Raw genomic sequence first — 23367 nt, forward strand, 5'->3', positions numbered from 1 at the left:
TTCTTGACATTCTTAACAAGTATATTTCAATGTTGTTTGTCTCCAGTTTTTCACTTAAGTCAATTTTTATTGATTCTTTGTTTGTTGTTTGATAAACTGGGAAATTATAACCTTATTTTGGAATGGATGATATGTGAGGAAGGGTATCTGGCAGTAGTAAACCCTACCCCAACATACTCTGGTCTGATCCATGCAAGCCTGGAAAAGTAGATGTGAAAATGACTATGATGAAAGAATCAATCAATCAATAAATAAATATATAATCTCTCCAGTTAACATTTAAGTCCTGACTTTTCATTCTATATTAAATATCCTATGAGGTGTCCAAATTGAAAGTGCACATAGGGATGCTTATTGTGCCAAAAACTATTGCTGAGAGATTGAGGTTTGCTGACCTATTGTTCCAACTGCTATTTGGACTTATAAGATTTTAGAGAACTCCTTTGCCTCTGCAACTGCGTCATTATAAATCCCTCTCTCCAACATGGCAAAACCAATTGCATGGATCTGAATGCTGAAATTCTGTACCCCATTACATATTCATATCTAAGAAGCAGATATCCAGACCTTTGGGTGATAGCCAAGTAATATCCAAACCTTCGGGTTTGGGGTTCTTGACTTCTACCCCAACCAAACTATATTGACATTAACATGAGTAAATCTGTTAGTTAATCTCAAATCATCCCTGATAAAAGCAGACCTATGTTTAATGCCATCCCAGTTGTGACCATCCTGTCTTTTTTTTTCCAGCCATAGAATATGTAGGACTGCATTATATGTTCTTCATATCTTTAACGCACTGTGCAATTGGAGAAGGATTTGGTTACTTTTTCTAACAGGGCCAATGCTAATTTCATCTCTTTTGGACAGTTCTTAAGAGTGTGTTCTCTGTTCATCATCAAGTGTTTGTTTGTTGTATTTATGTTGATCTTTGAACTGGGACTGAACCCCTCAGAGTTTAGTTCATCCAGCTTACCAATTTACTTAGCCACATAAGTCTTGGTCTTCTGTGTTGAATATACATTTTCCCACATTCCTCATAGTGGGAAACTTAATCTTTGTATGTACACAGGATTTCTGTTTTCACCCTGCAGTTTTTGTAATTTCTGTTTTATTTCTTATGTTGTATGATCCTAATCTTTAGGGGTCATCCTGTGTAATCTGAAATGTTTTCAGTTATTTCAAAAGACAAAACAAAAATATACAAAATATAAAAACTTGTTACAAGGAGTAACCTCTGAAAAACTATCTTTAGTCAATCAGCAAAATATGTCCAGATTTGTATAGAAGTAAGTTATTTTTTTTTAGATGACCTGTAAAACCAGTCTAGCTGCTGTCTCTCATGGTGGTAAATAGGTTTTTATGTCTAATAATTGACACATGATTTCACACTAAAGACAGTACACTGTGCTTTGAGCAGCAATCATTAGAAAAGAAAAAAAAATTGATGCCAGTATTTTATATTGTTACTGCTTCTAATGTGTCACTGATGTTATGTGTCACCAAGTCAGACACCAAACAAATTAAGCAGATTTATAATTAAGAGTTCCAACCATGACAAATTTTAAAACCTTATTAACTCAGTGAGGGAGTATCTATACATTTAATCAGCTTGTTAGTAATGGCAGCAAAACCATTGTATTTTCATGTTGACATCACTCATGATTGGTTTTAAATTGAAAGTTAATCCTTTGATGATTGCTTAAATTTATCAGTGGATTATTTATTGAAAATTTTTTTTGTGCATATGTTACTGCTGTGTTAATGAATATAAGCAGAAAAGGCTATGGTGAAGAAGATACTAACATTTCAAATGGGTTTGTAACGGTTTGCCTTTTTGTATATTCAGGTTTCTGTTCTTACCCCTATCCTCTTTTTTTTTTTTTTGAAGGCTGTGAAGTGTGAATTGAGGAAGGTTTGGTTGCTTATTGTAAGATGAGCAACAATGGAGAGGTTTCCTTGTTGATTTGTCATTGTCATGTTAGTTAAATTCACTGTATACTAGTGAATATGGCTGATAGTTTCTCCATTAGTATCAATTACATTACCATGCTATCTATGTGTGTTGTGTTTTTTTTTTATTTAACGTCCGCTTTCCATGCTAGCATGTGGTCAGATTACCTATTTGGTGGCTTATGTGCTAATAATGACAGTGTGTTGTGTTTATGACTAAGTCTAGCTCTAAGTAGGTACAACAGAGTAGTACTGTAAGCAGTGACATCAGCACTATGTCCATCAACTTGCTCTACTGTGTTCATTTCATCTTTGCACAAAAGCTACTTCACTGTCTTATTTAAGGTTAAATTTATTGTGAATCCACTTAGTGTTACAGAAACAGGACTCATGAGACAATCTTACAGATCATTGAACTTTGGAAAACTTTAGTTTCTTTTTCCTCTCTATTACTGGAATTGGCTGTGAGGTTCTTATCCTTTCCCCACTTCCCCCCTGCATTCATTAAATTGCCACCCTTAGTCCCATTATTTGCTACCAAGCCTCAGAGATAAAATTTTCATTTATTATTTAAATGCTAAAAGGACTTCTAAATCATCTTGTAAACATACACACACACATTCATGCATACATGGCTGTGTGATAGAGAAGTTCACTTCACAACCATGTGGTTTTAGAGTTGGTCCCACTGTATGACATCTTTGGCAAATGTCTTCTGCTGTAGCTTCAGATCAACCAATGCTGAAACTGTATTGAAACCTGTTAGATATATGTGGGTGAATGTGTTTGACTGCATGCATGTGTTTGTGTGTAATATCTATGTATGTTTGAAGTGACACCTTTCAACTAGCAGCAATGATATTTATGTTCCTCAAAAATGTCCAACAACTTCACAATTTGTTTGAAGTTTTGAAATAAAATATCTCGAAAAACCAGTAAAAAAGGTTGGCATTAAGAAGGGCATCCAGCAGTAGAGTTGTGCCTCTACAAGCATTACCTAATCCATACCAGCATAGAAATAAAGTAAACACAAAAATAATGATGGTATATGTCCTCACAAACACACACAAAATTTCCTTTATATATATATATGTGTAGGTATGGCTGTATGGTAAGAAGTTTACTTCCTGCCCACATGGTCCCAGGTTCAGTCCCACTGCATGGCACCTTGGGCAAGTGTCTTCTACTATAGCTGACCAAAGCCTTGTGAGTGAATATGGTAGACGGAAACTGAAAGAAGCCTGTCATATATATGCACATATATATGTGTGTGTGTCTTAGTGTTTGTCCCCCACCACCACTTGACAACTGGTGCTGGTGTATTTACATCCCTGTAACTTAGTGGTTTGGCAAAAGAGACCCATAGAATATGTACCAGGCTTATAAAAAGTAGGTCCTGGGATTGATACATTCAGTTGAAAATTCTTCAAGACAGTGCCCCAGCATGGCCACAGTCTAATGACTGAAACAAGTAAAAGATAAAAAATGTGTGTGTATGTGTGGCACGTAAAAAACACCATCCGTTCGTGGCCGTTGCCAGTCTCGCCTGGTCCCCGTGCCGGTGGCACGTAAAAAGCACCATCCGATTGTGGCTGTTGCCAGACTCGCCTGGCCCCTGTGCCGGTGGCACGTAAAAAGCACCATCTGTCTGTTGTCGTTTGCCAGCTCTGTCTGGCACCTGTGCGGGTGGCACGTAAAAAGCACCCACTACACTCACGGAGTGGTTGGCGTTAGGAAGGGCATCCAGCTGTAGAAACACTGCCAGATCAGACTGGGCCTGATGCAGCCTTCTGGCTTCACAGACCCCAGTTGAACCATCCAACCCATGCTAGCATGGAAAGCGGATGCTAAACGATGATGATGATGATATATATATATATATATAAAGTTAATCCAAACAAGAAAACAAAAAGACAACAACGCGAGGATGTGGAACAAATAAAGTATTATTGGACGCTCAGGAAAGAAGGGAAGAAGGGTATTTTTACGTGCATGTGTGTTTGTGTGGCTTGTATAAAGTGGTAATTTTAAACAGTGGTACAATCTTATTGTGTTCTTTGTTTAGTTTCTTTTCTGTCAGTTTGATATTTGTTTAATATTTGTGCATAGTTGTTAAAATTGTTGTTGTTAATCTGAATGTGAAAGAAGCACATTGGTCAACTGGAAATGTCAACAGCAAGAACAACAAACAGTCTACATATTCTTATCAGGCTTGAAGCCATAAGTTTCATTTTCTTCATTATCATTAGTACTTACATATTAATATCCTGTCAGGTTGGGCTTATCCTCACTTAGATGACTTCTTATCACACTAGAGTCTTCATCCTGTCATCGCTGGCTTCATTATTATTGTTGTTGTTATCATTGTTATTTCAGTCTTTTTCATCTTCTTCCTCCTCCTCACTATCATCGTTGTTAACTGACATCATTGTATTAAGTCCAGTTGTCATTGGCATACCATCATCGTTATAGCATCATTATCACACTCGTCAGCTGAAGCTTCTTTATTGCTAATATCTACATCCGTGTACCACCCTATCCCTCCCACCTTATCATCATTACCACTACATTAAGAATATCAGTAGATGCACTCACATGCCATGTCTTGAATACCTTTGACCATATATCTGCTCGACCTTGGCTGACTTGGCATTACACTACAACAACAATCCACAAGAGGAGTCAAACTCATCATTGCAAGTGAACAAAGTGAAACACTCATTAATTTTACACTAGTTTCACTGCTTATATTATACTCTTTACTCTTTATACTCTTTTACTTGTTTCAGTCATTTGACTGTGGCCATGCTGGAACACCGCCTTTAGTCGAGCAAATCGACTCCAGGACTTATTCTTTGTAAGCTTAGTACTTATTCTATCGGTCTCTTTTGCCGAACCACTAAGTTACAGGGACGTAAACACACCAGCATCGGTTGTCAAGCGCTGTTGGGGGAACAAACACAGACACACAAACATACACACACACACATTTATACATATATACGACGGGCTTCTTTCAGTTTCCGTCTACCAAATCCACTCACAAGGCTTTGGTCAGCCTGAGGCTATAATAGAAGACACTTGCTCAAGGTGCCATGCAGTGGGACTGAACCCAGAACCATGTGGTTCGTAAGCAAGCTACTTACCACAGCCACTCCTACGTCTATTATAGAAGATAATAACCTATGAAATTTAAAAAGTATTATAATGAATACAATGTTTCTTTAATATTACTTCCACTCATAAGGTGGAGAGCAGTATCATTAGCACACCTGGCAAAATGCTTAATGGCATTTCATCCATCTTTATGTTCTGGGTTCAAATGCCACTGGAGTTGACTTTGCCTTTCATCCTTTTGGGGTCAATAAAATAAGTTTGAGTTGACTGGGGTCAATTTAATTGACTTGGCTCTCCTCCCTTGAAATTGCTGACCTTGTTTCAAAATTTGAAACTAATATTACTTCCACTCATAAGGGCCTAATACTCCTTTTTAAATCAATTTGCTAAAGGAGAAATGCAGGAACTTATTGAAGTAGTTGTTGTGAATAGCTGTTGTTGAGTTGCGGCTTGAACTTCTGTGGGTTGACATCTATTGGAAAGATGTGTGCAGAATGGGAATTCCAAATGGATGCAGAATTTAGATAGCTCCTGAGGAAACAACCATTAACACCCACTTTGTAACTGCTGTCTTGACCCTTTGACACCTCCTGGTTCTATTATACAAACTTCTTCGTTTAAAGTGGTCTCAATTAAAATCTTCCTAAAAAATTTCATGTTAATTTATATTCCAAACACCTAAATATTTTACTAAATGTGCACATACATTCTCTATTTCATCTGTATTTTATTCCACTCTTTCAATCAGTCTATATTCGTTTCCTGTCTCCCCAACATCTCTTGTTTTCTTTTCTTCCTTCTTCATCTATATTTCCTCTCCCTACTCAGTGTTTTCATTTTTACTCCAACCCAAGTTTTCTCCTTATCTACTCTCTCTCCACTTTATGTTCCATATTTGATTTAGTCTCCTGCCATTTATTTTCTTTAAGCCACACCTACTTTTCATACTTGTTTAATTCCCTTCCTTTAATTTGAAATCCCACCCCCAGTAACTTTCTGCCCCATCTGTTATTTTCTTCTCTTTCTCTTCTTTCCCCCTTTCTTTTTCTTCTTTCCCCCTTTTTCTTCTTTCTCTTTTCATATTCATAAGTCAGTACACTTACCAAATTTTTTCTTCAAATATATAAACTATATACTTATATCAAAACATTCACATACAAATTTGCCAAAAATAAAATGTCATGAAATTTCTTTTGTATGCTGTAAAACCAGTTTTTCTTACTAGATAATCTGTTTTATTTTTCTGACTATAATAATAATCATAATAATAATAATAATAATCGTAATAATAATAATAATATATATGGATAAAACAAAAAAAAAAAAAGATTATAAGGCAAGAATGAGATTAGAAATTGAAATACAGGGTGGAAGAAGCATCGGAAAATAAATGAAACAATATCAAAGAGTGTGTACCCTGAAAATAAATTTGTGAAAGGAAAAGAGATTGGAAAAGCTCTAGCATTTTGATTATGCCTTTTGTGAAAGAAATGTAAAGTAGTAAGAGGAGAAAAAGAAATAGGAGTGATATAAAATTTATATGACTACATTGCTGGTTTGATGTAAAAAGGAAGTGAGATAGTAGAACTGGAAGTGGAGACACAATTTGGGTAAGAGTGAGAGTAAGTGAGGAGAGAGGCGGGTAAGAGTGCAAAAAAAAGATACAGGTTATGTTAAAAAAGGAGAGAGAGAGAGAGTGTGTGTGTGTGAGAGAGCATATGATTGTTGTTTTTATGTAGTATAATGTAATATGGTTATCTCTATAGGTGTTAAAAAGCATTTAATATGAATTAGACATATATAGTTTGAGCGGCTAACTGGCTTCCGTGCCAGTGGCATGTAGGAGGCACCATTCGAGCGGGATCGAGTAGGGTGCTAAGAGCACCATCTGAGTGTGATTGCTGCTAGAGCGGCTAACTGGCTTCTGTGCTGGTGGCATGTAGGAGGCACCATTCAAGCGGGATCATTACCAGCATCGCCTTACTGGCACCTGTGCCGTTGGCATGTGTAAAAAAATTCGAGCAAGTTCGTTGCCAGTACCGCCTGACTTTCCCCTGTGCTGGTGGCACGTAAAAGCACCCACTACACTCTGAGTGGTTGGCGTTAGGAAGGACATCCAGCTGTAGAACCTCTGCCAGATCAAGACTGGAGCCTGGAGCAGCCATCTGGTTCGCCAGCCCACAGTCAAACCATCCAACCCATGCTAGAATGGAAAGCGGATGTTAAACGACAATGATGATGATGATTGTAGTTGCTTGATCAACTAATAGCATTTCAGTATTTTACAAGTTGAATATTCCATAGGCATGTGTATCCTTAACACTTTAGCATTCACATAATTCTCTGAAAGTTAATGCCTATTCATTCATATTGTTTTAAAATAAATCAGGCATTATCTTGTAGCTTTGAAAGGCAGCAAGCTGGCAGAAATGTTAGCACACCGGGAGAAATGCTTAGTGGTATTTCGTCTGTCTTTACATTCTGAGTTCAAATTCTCCTGAGGTTGACTTTGCCTTTCATCCTTTTGGAGTTGATAAATTAAGCATGAAGAACTCATGAAGTCTGGGTTGTGGTTTGCACAGTCCAGTATGTCCTGGGCAATTTCCACGCAGAGTTACTTCTGTACCATAGGAATGAATTTTGTGAACACTCTCTTCATACACAAATCCACTGTTAAAATGGAATGCACTGATCCTGTGCTTATTCCCACTTGCTGCACCAAATGTAAGCTATGGACACATAAGAGATGCAGATTATCAGATAAGGACACCTTTGTGTGCGGCAGATATGCAAGAACAATAAGCACTAAGAGCTCACAGGACTTAGACTTTCTCAAATATCCAGAAGGCTCTCTTGAGGAAGTAGTTTCTTTTACTTAGGTGACCAAATTAGCAATGGACATGGCTGCTCTGAAAGTATTGTTTCTAGAATATGAATAGGATGGAGAAAGTTCAGAGAGATACTACCTCTGTTGGCAACAAATAGACTTTCTCTCAGAGTGAAAGGTAGATTGTATGATGCTTGTGTGCAAATGGCTATACTCCATGTTAGTGAGACATGGGCTCTGAATGCAAAGGACATGCATAGACTAGATAGGAATAAAAGCAGTATACTCCGCTGGATGTGCAGCACCAATGTGCATGAGTGACAAAGCGCAAATGTATTGAATGAAAAGTTGGACATAAGAGGACTTCGTTGGTGTGGATGCCAACATGGACAATAGACATTAAATGATATGATGTGTATGAATAGAGATGGCTGTATAAAGAAGTGCTGGTCATTGAAAGTGGAGGACATCTGTGGAAGTGGGAGATCTAGGAAGACACTGGAGGCATGGAAATGGATAAGGACCAATCTCAGGATGTGGGGGCTCATGGAGGAAATGAAAATGGACCAAGATGTCTGGTGATATGAGATTCTAGAGAAGACTTGCCCATGCCAGTGAACCTGAGTCCTAGAAGCATTGTGTTCCACCCACACGTAACTAAAAATTTTCACACACCCTACTCCAACAAACCAAACTACATTGCGATTTTTCTTCTTTTCCTTACATTTCCTCTTCATACACTATGATTATCTCCCATCCCCCCCAATCCAGCTCTCACTACCCTATTCGCTGTATTATTGCTTCTCCCTGCCCCCCCCTCTATACTCAGATTCTCACCAGTCACAACATTCCCCACTCCCATTACCTACTCGTGACTTCTTGGTAATACTCTGCCAGCAACTGCCACTGTTCATCTCTCTCTTCCTCGCTTTACCAACCCATCTCTACCTTGATTCCTGTTCCTTGCGAGTATACTCTGGCATTTATTGCCATCCCTCTCCTGCTCTTGCTGTCTCCTACTTTCTCTCTCTCTTCCCTCTAGCTGAGTAATCATTTATCTCCTCTACAGCAACAAACCTGTTTCTTCCCTCATTCTTAACTCTCGCTCTCCTTGTCTCGCTCTCCTTGTCTCGCTCTCCCTGTCTCGCTCTCCCTGTCTCGCTCTCCCTGTCTCGCTCTCCCCGTCTCGCTCTCCCCGTCTCGCTCTCCCCGTCTCGCTCTCCCCGTCTCGCTCTCCTTGTCTCGCTCTCCCTGTCTCGCTCTCCCTGTCTCGCTCTCCCTGTCTCGCTCTCCTTGTCTCGCTCGCCTTGTCTCGCCCTCTTTCTCTCGCCCTCTTTCTCTCGCCCTCTTTCTCTCGCCCTCTTTCTCTCGCCCTCTTTCTCTCGCCCTCTTTCTCTCGCCCTCTTTCTCTCGCCCGCTTTCTCTCGCCCGCTTTCTCTCGCTCTCTTCCTCTCGCACTCTTTCACCCTCTTTCTCTTGCTCTTTTCCTCGCTCTCTCTGGCTGGTTACCCATGTACCTCCTCTGCAACAAGACATCTGTTTCTGTCTCTCTGTCACAGCCTAACCTTTCATCATCTGACACAAGATCATTTCTTCCAATGCCCCCTCCCCTCTCCTCAAAGATTATTTGTCTTACAAAGTCACTTGGTGACCCGGCCAGTGCAGGTGCCACTTAAAAAGCATTCAGTCCACACTGTAAAGTGGTTGGCAGTTGGAAGGGCATCCAGCTATAAAAACCATGCCAAAACTGACCTTGCCTGTGCAAGTGCCATGTAAAAAGCACTCTATGGAGTGATTGGTGTTAGGAAGAGCATTCACTCATAAAATCCATGCTAAAACAGACACAAAAGCAAAGCGCAGGCTCCTGCCCGGCCAGCTCCTATTAAACTGTCCAACCCATGCCAGCATGGAAGGAGGACATGAAACAATGATGATGATGATATAAAAATAGGTCAGTTAATTAGTTGTAGTTAGTGAACACACCACACACACTCTCTCTCTTCCCCTCTCTCTCTCTCTTTCCTATTCAGTCACAAACTGTGTACACTTGCAATTTATATCACTTCCAGAGGAGAGGTTAGCAATTAACTTCACTGGGTCCAGAAATGGAGGTTTTCTGAGTTACTAGACCACCATGTTTTGCTATTCTCCTTCTCTCTCTCTCTCTCTCTCTCTCTCTCTCTCTCTCTCTCTCTTTTACTTACACACATAAACACCTCTAACTCAAGTACTTTTTGTCTTTGTTATACTCCATCTGTTTCTGGAAGAGAAAGCTCTCCAGACCTCAGACTTAATTACCGTTATTTTCAACATTTGAATTAAATTGGACTTTTCTCTATTGTTATATTTTTGTATTGAACTGAAAAATAAAATTGAAGCAGTAATTCCACATATGTAGCCCTGCTGTTACACTGGTAAAAGAAATGTTCAAATCATTAAAATTTTGTTGTGTATGGGGTTGGAGTAGTGGAGGTTGTGGTGCTATAGATTTTTTTTGTGTGTGTGTGTGAGTGTGAGGCTGTAGTCATCTGTGCATATGTATCTGTTTTTGCTTGTGCTTGAGATCTGTAGTTTTGTATGTTTGAGTGTGTGTATGAAAACATCAGTTTATAAAATGGAGCAAATTAGTGTACTGAATTGTCTCCCCTTCTCCCTCTTCAGATAAACATTAACTTATTTTATTTTGTGAATTTTATTTTAAATAATGCACTGAAAACAAAATGCAAGTCGGTAAAGAAAATGCAGATGCTTAAGGCCTTTGCAGGTGTTTCCAACCAAGTGAGATTGATGCAGTTCATGATTTTAGTTTGAACATCTGCCTGTAAGAAAAACATGGCTGGGGACAGAATTCCGGACTGTCATTTTTGTGGAGAAAAACGATTAGCAAAATATTTAGTGCAACACCAGGCAGTTAAGATACGTTAGGATTGGTAGAAGAAGAGGGAAAGACAGGTTTGGTGGGAGTCTGAGGAAGAGTACCCAGCTAGATTGTTTAAAGGAACAGAGATCATTGCAGTATCAATAGGAGAGAGAGAGAGGGGGGGGGTGAAGAGAAGATACAGCATATCTGTGAGCTAGTGGTTAAAAATTTGGTGATTGAATCATTGCCAATTGCTAGAATAACTATTTTAAAAAGATTTGTAATGTTTGAGTTTCTACCAACTCACATGATCTTAATAAATTTCAGTGTCAATCTTTCTCCAACCTATGTCATATTTTATTCTGTATTTAAATATTTGAGATGAATTTTCATTAAGATTACAATTGTTTTCTAATTATTTTCTTTACTTTTACTGTATATTCTTACTATATATATATCTGTTTAGCATATGTTTTGACTGGTTTGATTCCTATTGTCATCAAATGTTTTAATTCTGGGAGATGTATACAACTGCTCCACTATACTGCTAGTCTTAACTATGCACATCCAGGAACAAAACATCTGTTGACAGTCAGAGAATGAATCCATCAAAAAGTATTGTAAATGTAAGCATTCTAAAATGAGGTTAATGGTCTGTTTTATTGTGTTATTTTATTATTGTCTTGTCAGTTGATGTGCATTTCTCATATCTGTCTCATCAGTCTGGACTGCAATTTGGTAGAATCATTAGGGCATTGTCATGATGCCTAAGATATTTAGTTAGAGCTCATTACATACTAAGTTCAAACCATGCCAAGGTCAACTTTGCTTTTCATCTTTCTGGAGCTAGTAAAATAGTACAGTCAGATGATTTAACAATCTTATAGGACATCCTGGATATGAATGGAACTATGAAAGAAAAGAATGTCCCCAAAGAACAAATAAAAGATAGAAGTGCAAATGTAAATGCTCTCTAAGTCCTTGTATAGGAAGCAAGTCTACCACAGGTAACATTCTGAGATGGTGTAGTACCTATACCTGACAGCTAGGTATACTGACACAATATAGAATAGTGTTCTGCTTAGAAACACAATACAATATTTGTAGTCAATTTGAACTCATAGTCTATGAGTAGGCAGTCAAATACTTGTCTGCTCAGCCACATCTATCTCTATTCATTCTACCAACCCACTGTCCTATTATTTGTGGTTGATGTTTTGTGTTGGTTAAACCTAATTAAGCAGATCTATCATCAGTGGAATTCAAACTGTAACTCTTTTAAGACAATTTTTTATGATTTGTCCCTAGGAAGATATTAAATTTCATTCACTGATGAGGCTCTAGCTCCAGAGTTCAGGAATGTGAACCCACCTTAGTGATCACTACTTTTGTGGCTGCTCTGGTCCAGCTGACAGTACCTGTTCAGACTCCCAGTTAGAGGTCAAATAACAGAAGGTGGTTCTGTGGCTAAGGCACACAAGATTCAGAGGAGGGCTAGCCCTTGGGCATGTGACATACAGGCCTATAGTTATGTAGACATCCTGATATCACTTAAACCAATCTCTTTGCCTCAGGGTTAAATTGGCCTGTGCCCTCAAGAGTAATCTTGGGAGAGCAAGAGACTAACAGGAAGTAATAAAAAAACCACTACAGCCTCTTTCACAAGAATTATTAACCTGCAAACTTTGGCATAGTGGTCTAAGCTTGTTAATGCTTGTAGGTATGGCATATAAACTGAGAAGGGAGAAGCTGCGATTGAGGGAGATGTAGCTGCTATTTCTTGTTAGTTGAGTAGCCTCTTCGAGATTCTCTTATTTATGAGCTACTTAATTCTTTACCATATTCTAAAATTAAGTTCCATAAGGTCATTAAGTTGGAAACCCAACCAAGGTCTCTTTGTGCCTTGATGACCATTTCTGAGCTTTTGAAACTCTGTTCAATTATTTATTAACAAGTAAATCATTAAGTAAACATTCTGCTAACTTGTATGTTTATTAGAGAAGAAATACTGGCACATGTACTCTACAACTGACAAGGTGGGATCATTCCATCTTGAGAGTTGGAGATGGAGGGAAAGCTTGTTTTATCTATTTAATGGTACTCTTTAAAGCTTAGCACTATTGTGAGAGGGTGCTTAGAAGCCCCTGTGGGAGATACTTAGATACTTATCCACCAGAATTGGCCCTGGCCATGAATAACTTAATTGAACCACTTGGGATATGTATAGTTTTCAACCTTTTTGTTACTTAAAATTTACTCTGATATCTCATGGAAAATTTTGTTGATTTTTAACTTGTTAGTTTCTGGGTGCCTTTCTTTCATTTCATTTTTTTTTTAGTTATTGTATATTTGTTAGTCACCTCTTTGGGATAGCTGTTGTGATGTGTGTGTTATTGAAGACAGAAGTGATGGGACATGAGGGCGAGTATAGAAAAGGGCAGGTATTTATAATGAAAAAAGGAAAAAAAGAAAATATAAGTAAATGAACAGTGCAGAGAGGCTAGACTTTCAGGTTTCTTTCCATTTTGTTTTTAACTACTTGTTCTTAGCTAGGACTTTTTCTTTCTTGCTCTCCCCCATCAGCCCCTCTCTTGTGAGAGGGTTAGGGTTTATGAATAATGTTTTCCTGCCACCTGCTACCTCTTTAAGTGTTTACATATATAGTGGTATTGATAGTGTGTCTGTGTATTTATACACTGTCATGTGATTGTGTATGTGTGAGACTATTCATGTGTCTGCCTGTGTTTATGCCTGTTTATGTATGTGTAAGTGTTACTGTGTATATGCATGTGTGAGTTATGTTACTCACACAAAATAATTCTTATTAAATTACTATGTATGTCTTGTTTGTATGTAGATATATCTGTCACTGTCTATCTTTGCTTGCATGCATGTTACTTTTCTTTACTTATTTGAATTCTTCCTCTGGGCAAGAAGCAGCTTTCTTACAAACACACTAAGTTCCACCACTGGAATTTAGATAGGAGAAAGGATGAGTTGAACTTTGCAAAAGTCTTGTATTTTGTTTTTCCTGTTTCACTTACAGATTGTATTTGTAAAGTACATGGTCATTTCTTTACTTGAAAACCCTAGCCTTTCAACATTGCCACTTAGACATTTTACTAACATAGCTGAGTGCACTTGTCGTCATAAGTATAAATGTGAATATGTAATTTAGATAAAGAAATTGAAGGTATTAAAGCATATATGTACTACCTTTCTTACTGATTTTTAGTTGGAATTTCATAACTATCTACTTCATCTGAATTGCAAAACCATAACCTTTGAAATATGATTTGAAGTATTTATACCAAAAGACCAAGAGTGGATTTGATAGATGGAAACTGATAGAAACCTGTTACATGTATATATAAGTGTGAGATTGAAGAAATTGTAATTCATTGAGTAAATGTTTATTCAGTTAATTAGATATGTACAAGAGCCCTCTGCCAGCTGGCAAGTAATTGCACAAACTTTTTTTTAAGGTGATGACAATAGTCCTTCAACTAATCCTCTTGCTCTTCCTTTCAACTCCACAAGTTTAGAACTGTTACAATCACTGCCAGCACATTGGAAAGTAGGATGAATGAGGTTATTGAAATGATAGAACAGAGACATGTGGACTTGTGTTGTGTGCAAGTAGTAATGTGGAGGATAGTCTCAACTGATTCCTAATGGTTAAGGAACACAGATACTTATTCTTTTAGATAGGCATCCGTAACAGGGTAGGTGGTGTAAGCTTACGTTTGGTAGAGAAATGAATATATAAAGTAATTGAAGTAGTCAGTGTGATAGGATAGTTAAGCTGACACTAGTCTTGCATAAATCAACAGTTACATATGTCTATGCATATGACTCACAATCTGTATTGGCAGATGATCAGAAAGACCACTTCTATGAGGTCATTTTACAAACTTCCTTGATGATGAATGACTGATTTTATGATTATTGTGGTTAGTGGCTTCAACAAACTTGTTGGGCAGCTCTCCAATGTATTCTAGTGGGTACATGTAGATTATGGCTTTGGCTCTAGAAATGAGGAGGAAGCAAGGCTGCTGGAGTTTTGTGTTGAAAATGATTTGATGATTTGCAACACTAACTTAAGGAAATCAGCCAGCTGCCTGATTACCTATCAGTCTGCTAGGTATGCTAGCCAGATTGATTAGGTTTCAACCAGAAAATGGAATAGACAGGTGCTTGTACATGCAAGGTTTTTTCCATGTGAGGAGCAAAGAATGTACAATCCAGTATAGGTTAGTGGTTAGTGATGTCAGATTCAGAGAAATAAACCAGTCTGGAAAAAAGGTATAGAAGCTCAAAGACCCAGTAAATAATCAGAAATTTAGAGATATAGCATTGTGCTTGTGCTGAACATATGTGAAAACCAAACCCCTTGTGTGTCTGTGTATCTTTGTATGTCTTTCAACATAGAGGTAACATAACAGAGACACTGAAAGATTTTCACCATAATGGCAGGGTGTTGAGAGAGAAATTCAGTGAGAGAGAGTGTATGTGTGTGTGAAAGATAGAATTAAAATTTGTTTCAAGAAAAAGCAGGTTGTTGAGAGAGAAATACAGAGGGAGAGATAGATTGTGTGTGAAAGATAGATAGGTAGTGTTATCACCATAGTAACTAACAAGACTTTCACTATATAACAGTCTACTATTAAAAGAAGGTACATGCATAATTAACAAATATTTTTGCTGGCCGTGTAGTGATGGGTAAGACCTAGTACACTATTAAACTATTCTGCATTGTAACCACTATGCTTAACCCACAAGATAACCAAAAACATTTAAAAAAACTTTATAGCCTGGCAAAGCCAGTAACTGCCAAAGCACTGAAGACACTGTCAGCTACTTGTAATACACACTCACATAATAAATCTTTTTTTCAGTTTAAGATATGCTCTCTCTCTCTCTCTCACACACACACATACACAGCACACAGAGGCAATGGTTGATGACAGTCAAGGGGTTTGGTTTTCACATGTGTCCAGCGCAAGGACAATGTATATTTATAAATGTGGGGTTACTATCCCATCTCTCCATTATACTGTTAATGGTGTTAATTGTATTGGCAGAGTGGTGTGGTAGTGGATTCAACAATGGACTGATGTATTTTTTTGGGACAGTAACTTTTTTAACTGGTCATGTTTGGAGGTATTATTGTGATCTCATATCTCTTCCTGGTCTGAAAGATAGGCTTGGTACAAGGAAAATGGAGCAAAGAGACTTTATTGTTGTCAGGATAGATTGAGTAATGGTGGGTTATTCTTCTTAATGGGAAAGGAGAAGGAGGCAGCAGTCATGGGATCAATTGTGCTTGATTTTAGTGAAGGGATAATAACAAGGATGATCATTGTTTCTAATATAGGCACAAGGTCTGAAATTTTTGGGGAGTGGGTGAGTCGATTATATCAACACCATGGCTTAACTGGTGCTTATTTTATTGACCTGAAAAGGATGTAAGTCAGAATGGAGCTTGGCAGAATCTGAACTGACAATGTAAAGCTTGATGGAATTCCACTAAGTATTTTGCCTGGCATTCTAACGATTCTGCCAGCCCATCACCTTAACCCTTTTGTTACTGTATTTATATTGAGGCGCTCTGTGTTTCTTTCGATTAATTTTAAATATAACAAAGAATTTAGTAAAATAACTTGGTTATCATGAAACTGGTGTTAGAAACATAAATTGCAACTAAGGTTTGTTGGTAGATTTTAATTCAAAACTTATGCAAACAAGACATTTGTACGACAGAGCCAGAGGCAGTTTCAGCTGGGTTGGTATCGAAAGTATTAATGATGATAATAATAATCCTTTTCTCTTCTACTATAGGCACAAGGCCTGAAATTTGGGGGAAGGGTTATTTGATCACATTGACCCCAGTACATAACATACTTATTTCACTGACTCCAAAAAGATGGAACGCAAAGTTGGCTTTGGCAGAATTTGAACTCAGAATGTAAAGACAAAGGAAACATTGCTAAGCATCTTGTTTGGCATGCTAACTATTCTGGCAGCTCACCCCCCCCCCCTGATAATAATTTTGTATTAATAATTGTTGTTATCCATTTATTAAGTGTTTTTCATCAGAACTATTTTGCTTTGGTTTTACATATTTGTTTTGATTTCTCTGTTGTAGAATTTTATTCGAAATCATCCCGAGTGCACCTTAGTGGACCCATTAGAGAATGTATGTCGATTACTTAATCGTTATGAACAATACTTGCAAGTACAGAAGTTGGAACTCTCTAGTAATGGTGAGTATAAAAATTTCCATAATTGTTCTCAACACAGATGAGTAATCAATTAGTTTTGTTCTTTTAATCACAAGATAGCCTTGGTCGTTTAAACCAGTGGTTAGTTCTCAACCATTTTCTATCTATTGACCCCTTGGAGTACTATTTTATTCTGGTGGACCCCCATAGCCAATCTATGTTTAAAAACAGGAACTTCTTTCAAAATTCCTATGTGAAAGAAACTTAGCAGTTTCTTGCAATACATACAGCTAAAGCAAAAGTTTTTTAAAGGCTCTTAAAATACTATTGTGGATCCTCAGTTTACTCTTTTGTTGTGTGACCCCCTCAATCTTATAATGGACCCTCAAGGGCCATATCCACTGGCCAAAGACATTCCAACTGTAACCAACATTTTTTTCTGCTGTGTGTGCTTCCTTTTCTTAAAACAGTGGCATGTGATACAAATAAGTGACTTCAGTGGTTGTATCAGTGGAGAAAACAGCAACAGTGTTTCTTCAAATTTTTAATAGTCTCAATATACAAAGTGATAGTCTTTTATACTTTTTTATCTTTTACTTGTTTCAGTCATTAGACTGCAACCATGCTGGGGCACTGCCTTGAATATTTAGCCAAATGAATTGAACCTGGTACTTATTCTATTGGCCCCTTTTGCCAAACTGCTAAGTAGGCGTAAACACACCAACATCTGTTGTCAAATGGTGGTGGACAAACAGAAAAAAAAAAGACGTGTGCACACACACATGATGGACTTCTTTCAGTTTCTGACTACTAAATCCACTCACAAGGCTTTGGTCAGCCTGAGGCTATAGTAGAATGCACTTGCCCAAGGCACCACACAATGGGACTGAACCTGGAACCATGTGATTGGGAAGCAAGTTTCTTACCACACAGCTATGCTTGTGCTGCTAAGTGCAATAGTTTTAGTTAAAAAAGATTTTCAAAAGAAATAATATGCAACATGGGTTTAGGTTTTAGTTGTAGGTCATTTTGCTTATTTCTGTTTGAGATCTTAGGAATAGAGCATGAAAACAGGGTCAAAGGTCTGATATTAATAACTACTTCTATCATCAAATAACTGGAGCAAACAATTGTATTCTTTGCTAAAATTTGAGTGTAGGTAAATAAATATTCTTTTCTTGCTGTGGAAAGTGCAGGCATGACTGTATAGTTAAAACTTTGGCTGTGCAATCACATGGTTTTGGGTTCAATCCCACTGCATGGGATCTTGGGCGGGTGTCTTCTTTTATAGACTTAGTTTGAACAATGCTCTCTATATGGAAGGCTGGTCAATGTGTATGTGCAAATGCATGTTTGTGTGTGTGTGTGTGTGTGTGTGTTGGCGCTTGTGTGTGTGCGTGTACATTTGTCACTACAGGTTTCCACATTGTCTCTGCTTAGGTAGCAGTGATGCTTATGTCCCTCATAATGTGTCTTATAGCTTGGTTTGATGTATGAAGACTAGTAGATATAATAACCTCTTTGAAAACAAGGGTTGGCAATAAGAAAGACAGTCAGCCATACAATACTGCCTCAAGAAGTCTTGCCCAACTTATGCAAGCTTGAGAAAAGTGGAGAAATTATGATGTTGTTTTAGTGTGTCTTTTTTCTCGGTGACAAAAAAAAAAAAAAAAAGACCCCCCGCCCCCAACTACTGAATTCCTGAAAAAATATGAACGTAATGGAATTAGGAATTTGCCTAGTTTTGTACCTTGGGAAAGTCATACCAATAATATTGGTAATAAAGAAGTAATTACACTTCTTTATTACTTATTTGTCAATTTGTTAACTATTTAACCAGTTGACTAATCAGTCGGTTAGGTTTGTCAAAGTCCTTTCGTTGCTATTCGCAACTCCATTAATGACATGCCATCATAAATGGTGACAAAAATGCTTTAACAACCTAAATGATTGATTGACAATTGATTAGTTAAGAAGAAAAATGCTTTTCCTACAGTCAGTTATACAACAGATCACATTTTAAATTATAACATTTAAATACAAAATAACAGAAAAAACAAAGATAAAAAAGGAAAAGAAAAAAAGTGGAGTGTAAGGCAACTGATGATGGAAGAGAAGGGACAGTGGGCTACACACACTGGAACAAATGATGTGCTCAGCTGCACCCTGCACTAATGACCATGATGGCGTTGCTGCAGAGAATGGTCAGTGATACTTGCTGCAGCAGTCACTCCATCTCGAGGTGCTCATTTCTCAGATGGGCCATTGTTATATCACAATTTTGCAGAAGAAATTGGTAGTATAGGGTCTGAGAATATATGATGTCTTAATGGCAAGCACCACAAACTGATAGCAACTGGTTCAGTCCCCCGTAATTAGTTAAATAGTTAACCAATTGACAAATAAATAATAAAGAAGTGAAATAGAACCGGTACATGTGTTTATCATTAGCGTAATGACCCTCTCAAAACTGCACAGAATATGTTTCAACACACCTGTTCTCATCAAGAATCTTACAAACTAAATACAAAAGCGACATTTGTCAAGTGATGTCAATCTTTAAGATGCTGTGCAGTTTGTTCAAACCTGAGATAAGCCTTTAGCATTCAGATTACACTGTCAAATGTAATGCTTATTCATTCACATTGTTTCAAGTTAATCATATATTATCTTGTAGCATTGAGATTTCAATGATGTGATTATTAATTTTAGAATGACACATGGTAGGTGTGAAAATCCAGATCTGGTCAATATGAACATAAAAAAAAGATAGAAAATTTGAGTTGGATACAGCTGTTGAAAAGCTACATCTGGTCGGTGCTAATGTATGGATGTGAGTCTTGGACAATAAGCAAGGTCATGGAGAAGAAATTCAAAGCTCCAGAAATGTGGTTTTATAGAAAAATGCTTAGAATCTTGTGGGTACAGAGGGTGATGAATGTGGAAGTGTTGAAGATGAAAGCGAAGAAATAGTTGATGGATACTATCAGAAATACAGTGGAGATTTGTTGGTCATTTTCTCAGAGAGGCTGATGGAATGGAGTGTTACATGGCGGAGACTGAGCTGGTGGGAAGGAGAGTGAAAGGAAGGCAGAGAATGAAGATGTTTGACTGGATCAAGAAGAGAATGAACGTGCAGAGTGAGAAAGACCTAGGTGATGTTGTGAGAGACAGGAATAAATGGAGGCGGAGCAAGCCATGATTCATCAACGACATGAATATACCATGACATAAGAGTAGAGATAGCTTTTGTAAATGCTGAAGGGTTAAATTTGACCATTTATTCCATAAAGCTAGCACATCAATAATGTGCTTGTTTCAAACAAATTTGATAAATTACTTTGTAATTTTAATTTCCTTTATACACTAATTGCTTAAAGTACATGCTGGTTTTCATGTGAACAGTTTAAATGGAGCATAGTTCAGTGACTCTTGGCATTCCCCCTCTTCCTCATCCTGCATTATAGCTATTGATGTTACTACTACTACTATTACTACCACCACCAACACTAGTACAGCTGTCATTACTACAACTGTCACTACTACTTACTACTTGTCCTCTTCTTTTTATAAGATATGGGTTATGATTTGACAGTAGTTGTTTAGCTGCTGTTTCAATCATGGCCACTGCCTATTGAGTGAAACAGGAAGAAAAGAATAAAAGATGTTCTATTAGTCAATCATATCAATACTAGTTACATGCTTTAGTTCTGATATTCATTTCATCAATATCTCTTTATCAAATGTCTAAGTAATGCTTTGACATAAAAGAACACAGCACACTAGCTTACACTGGTAAAAATCAACAAAGCACAACTTACATACATACACATATACATATACACACGCGCACACACACACACGTACATCTATTTGTCTGCTGGTCTGTCTACTAACATGTCCACCTTAAAACACCATTTTAATGCCCTCTTCTCTGTATGAGTCAGACAGAATTTGTTGAGGCCACTTTCTGTGATAGTACAGTTTGGATGGACTATGACAGTCTGGATCAATTCTTGTTTGGAATTAATGCACATCTAGTTAAGTCAGAGACCATACTTTACTCATAAGTACCCTTGCTATAGAAACCATTTGTAGAGTGCGGTGGGTGCATTTTAGTTTGAGACTAGCACTAGAGTAGTTGTCTAGTTCTTGGGTCCTTTCTAGTTTATGTTGTCTCTGTACATTTGCCATCCACATAAGAGGTGAATTTTATCATGGCACTAAGATTAGAGATTTTTTATTTATCTTTTGGAAAGACTAAAGTCTTCTCTCTACTGTATTATCTCTGTACATTTAAGGCAGCATGATCAGAATGAACAGAAATGAGAGTGATGAAGAGAAAATTTGGGTAGGAGGATGATAAAAAAAAATATAGTGGATTGACAGGAGTAAACAGGCAGTGGAGGAGGTAATCAAGGAAGAAAGACAGTGATAGGCAGCTACATTATAGTAGTTGGTAAGGACATTGAATAGAAATAACAGCATGAATGACTATTGGGCTAGAGAGAGAGAGTGAGAGAGAGAGAGTGAGTGATAGAAGGGAGATTCTCTTTCCTCTTTCTGATGATATATATGTATATATATATATATACAGGCTTTTCACAGTTTCTATCTTGCAAATTCTACTCACAAGCTATTTGTCAAGCTAACACTACATGACATTTACCAAAGGTGCCACTCAATGAGACTACACATAGAACTATATGAGTACTAAGTGTTCTTAACCACTATGTTTGTACCATGCATGTGTGTGTGAATATGTATGTGTGTGCATATATGAATGTGTGTGTATATTTATATGTGTATGTATATATATGTGTATGTATATTACTAAAAAATTCAAGTTGACTCTACTTTCAGTTTTGAGTCACCCTGTTATTAAATTGATATTGTCTGTTATTCTAATAATCTTACATATGCTTTCCATGCTAGCTTGGGTTGGATACTTCAACAGGATCCAACAAGTTAGAAGAATATGTTGTGCTTCAGTGTCTTAGTTTTCACATAGTTACTATGACTGATTGCTCTTCCTAATATCACTCACTTTACAAAGTGTATTGAGTGCATTTTTATAACACCAGCACTAGCAAGATTGCCTTGCAACTTGCAAGGCTAAAGAGCCTAAAGAAAGGCTCCATGATGGAAAGAAACATAGGAGGGTGAGTGACGGATTAAGGCAAGGTGACGAGAGAAGTTAGAGTATAATGAAAGGATCTGATATATTGTGGGAGAGCAGCAGTGAAGAGAGCAACTGAGTAGACACTGTTGGAGGAGGGAGTGTGGAAGGAAAAGAGAAAGGGATTTGAAACAGAGATATCCATTGCTATTCCATGTTATTAAGGTGATTATAAGTGAAAGGTATGAAGAAAGTGAACAAGAAAGAGAAAAAGATGAGGGTAGCAAGAATCTGGAAAGGGGCATAGAAGGAAAGAGAGATCTGTGTGTGTGTGTGTGAGTGGGAGTCAAGGATGTGAGCCAGAGATGGAAAGATGAAAGTGTTGAGGTCATGGAGCGAGGATAGAATAGTATGAGAAAGGGAAGTTGGAGGGGACCAGTCTTAACAGATGTAAAGTTAATGTTTTGGAGTACTACTGACTACATGGTTATGTGTTCAAAATCTTACTGTGACAACCATTATGTCATGTTTCTCATTAAGACATATATCTTTGCTCCAGTTTGTCCGACAAACAAAACTAGATTCTACCATCTACTGTATAGTTGAAGAATTAAGAATAAGAATTATAACCAGTAGTTCAATATAATAAAAGAAAAGAATGGATATAGTAAAAATACATATATATATTATACTCACTCAGTTACTTCCTCTGCTCAACTTTGACAAAATACTAATGCTAATAGACTGGCATGTTCCTTTAAACAAGTTATATAACTCTGGTTACTTCAGCTTGCCTGACTGAGTTCAAAGTTGTGTGAAGGTTCAGTTGTAACAAAGAACAGCTAATTGTAATAACACTTGCTCTATCAATATACAACTGTCCAGATTACAGGAAAACATTGAGCTCAGCTATGTTACTGAAATAAAATGGGTAAAAAAAAGTAATATATATTTTTTGTGTGTGTATTTCTGTATGTATTATATCAATGGTTTTGGCCATTGGACTGACCATACTGTAAAATCTCTTCTGTTTTTTTCTTATTCTCTATATTGACCCTAATACACGTGTCCTTAAAGAGAGATAACTCAGTCGAGCATGAATAATGCAGTTTATTCTTGCTTGACGTTCTGTTTCTGCTCATTGGTCACCTTCATTTTATATATATATGTATATATATATATATATATATATATATATATATATATATATCTTACTACCAGCATCGCCTTACTGGTACTTGTGCAGGTGACATGTAAAAAAAAAAAA

The 23367-nt window shown here is 37.4% G+C and overlaps 1 protein-coding gene across 1 annotated transcript in view; it reads left to right on the plus strand.

Annotated features, from left to right (window-relative positions):
• The window catches only part of LOC115209398 (inositol-tetrakisphosphate 1-kinase), a 134329-nt gene that overhangs the window by 70187 nt on the left and 40775 nt on the right, over window positions 1-23367 (plus strand). The window contains exon 4 of the mRNA XM_029777791.2: window positions 16906-17023. Coding sequence (XP_029633651.1) covers window positions 16906-17023 — 118 coding nt within the window. The remainder of the gene's footprint in view (window positions 1-16905; window positions 17024-23367) is intronic.

This window comes from Octopus sinensis, linkage group LG3, assembly GCF_006345805.1.
Source record: "Octopus sinensis linkage group LG3, ASM634580v1, whole genome shotgun sequence".
NCBI classification, from domain to species: Eukaryota; Metazoa; Mollusca; class Cephalopoda; order Octopoda; family Octopodidae; genus Octopus; species Octopus sinensis.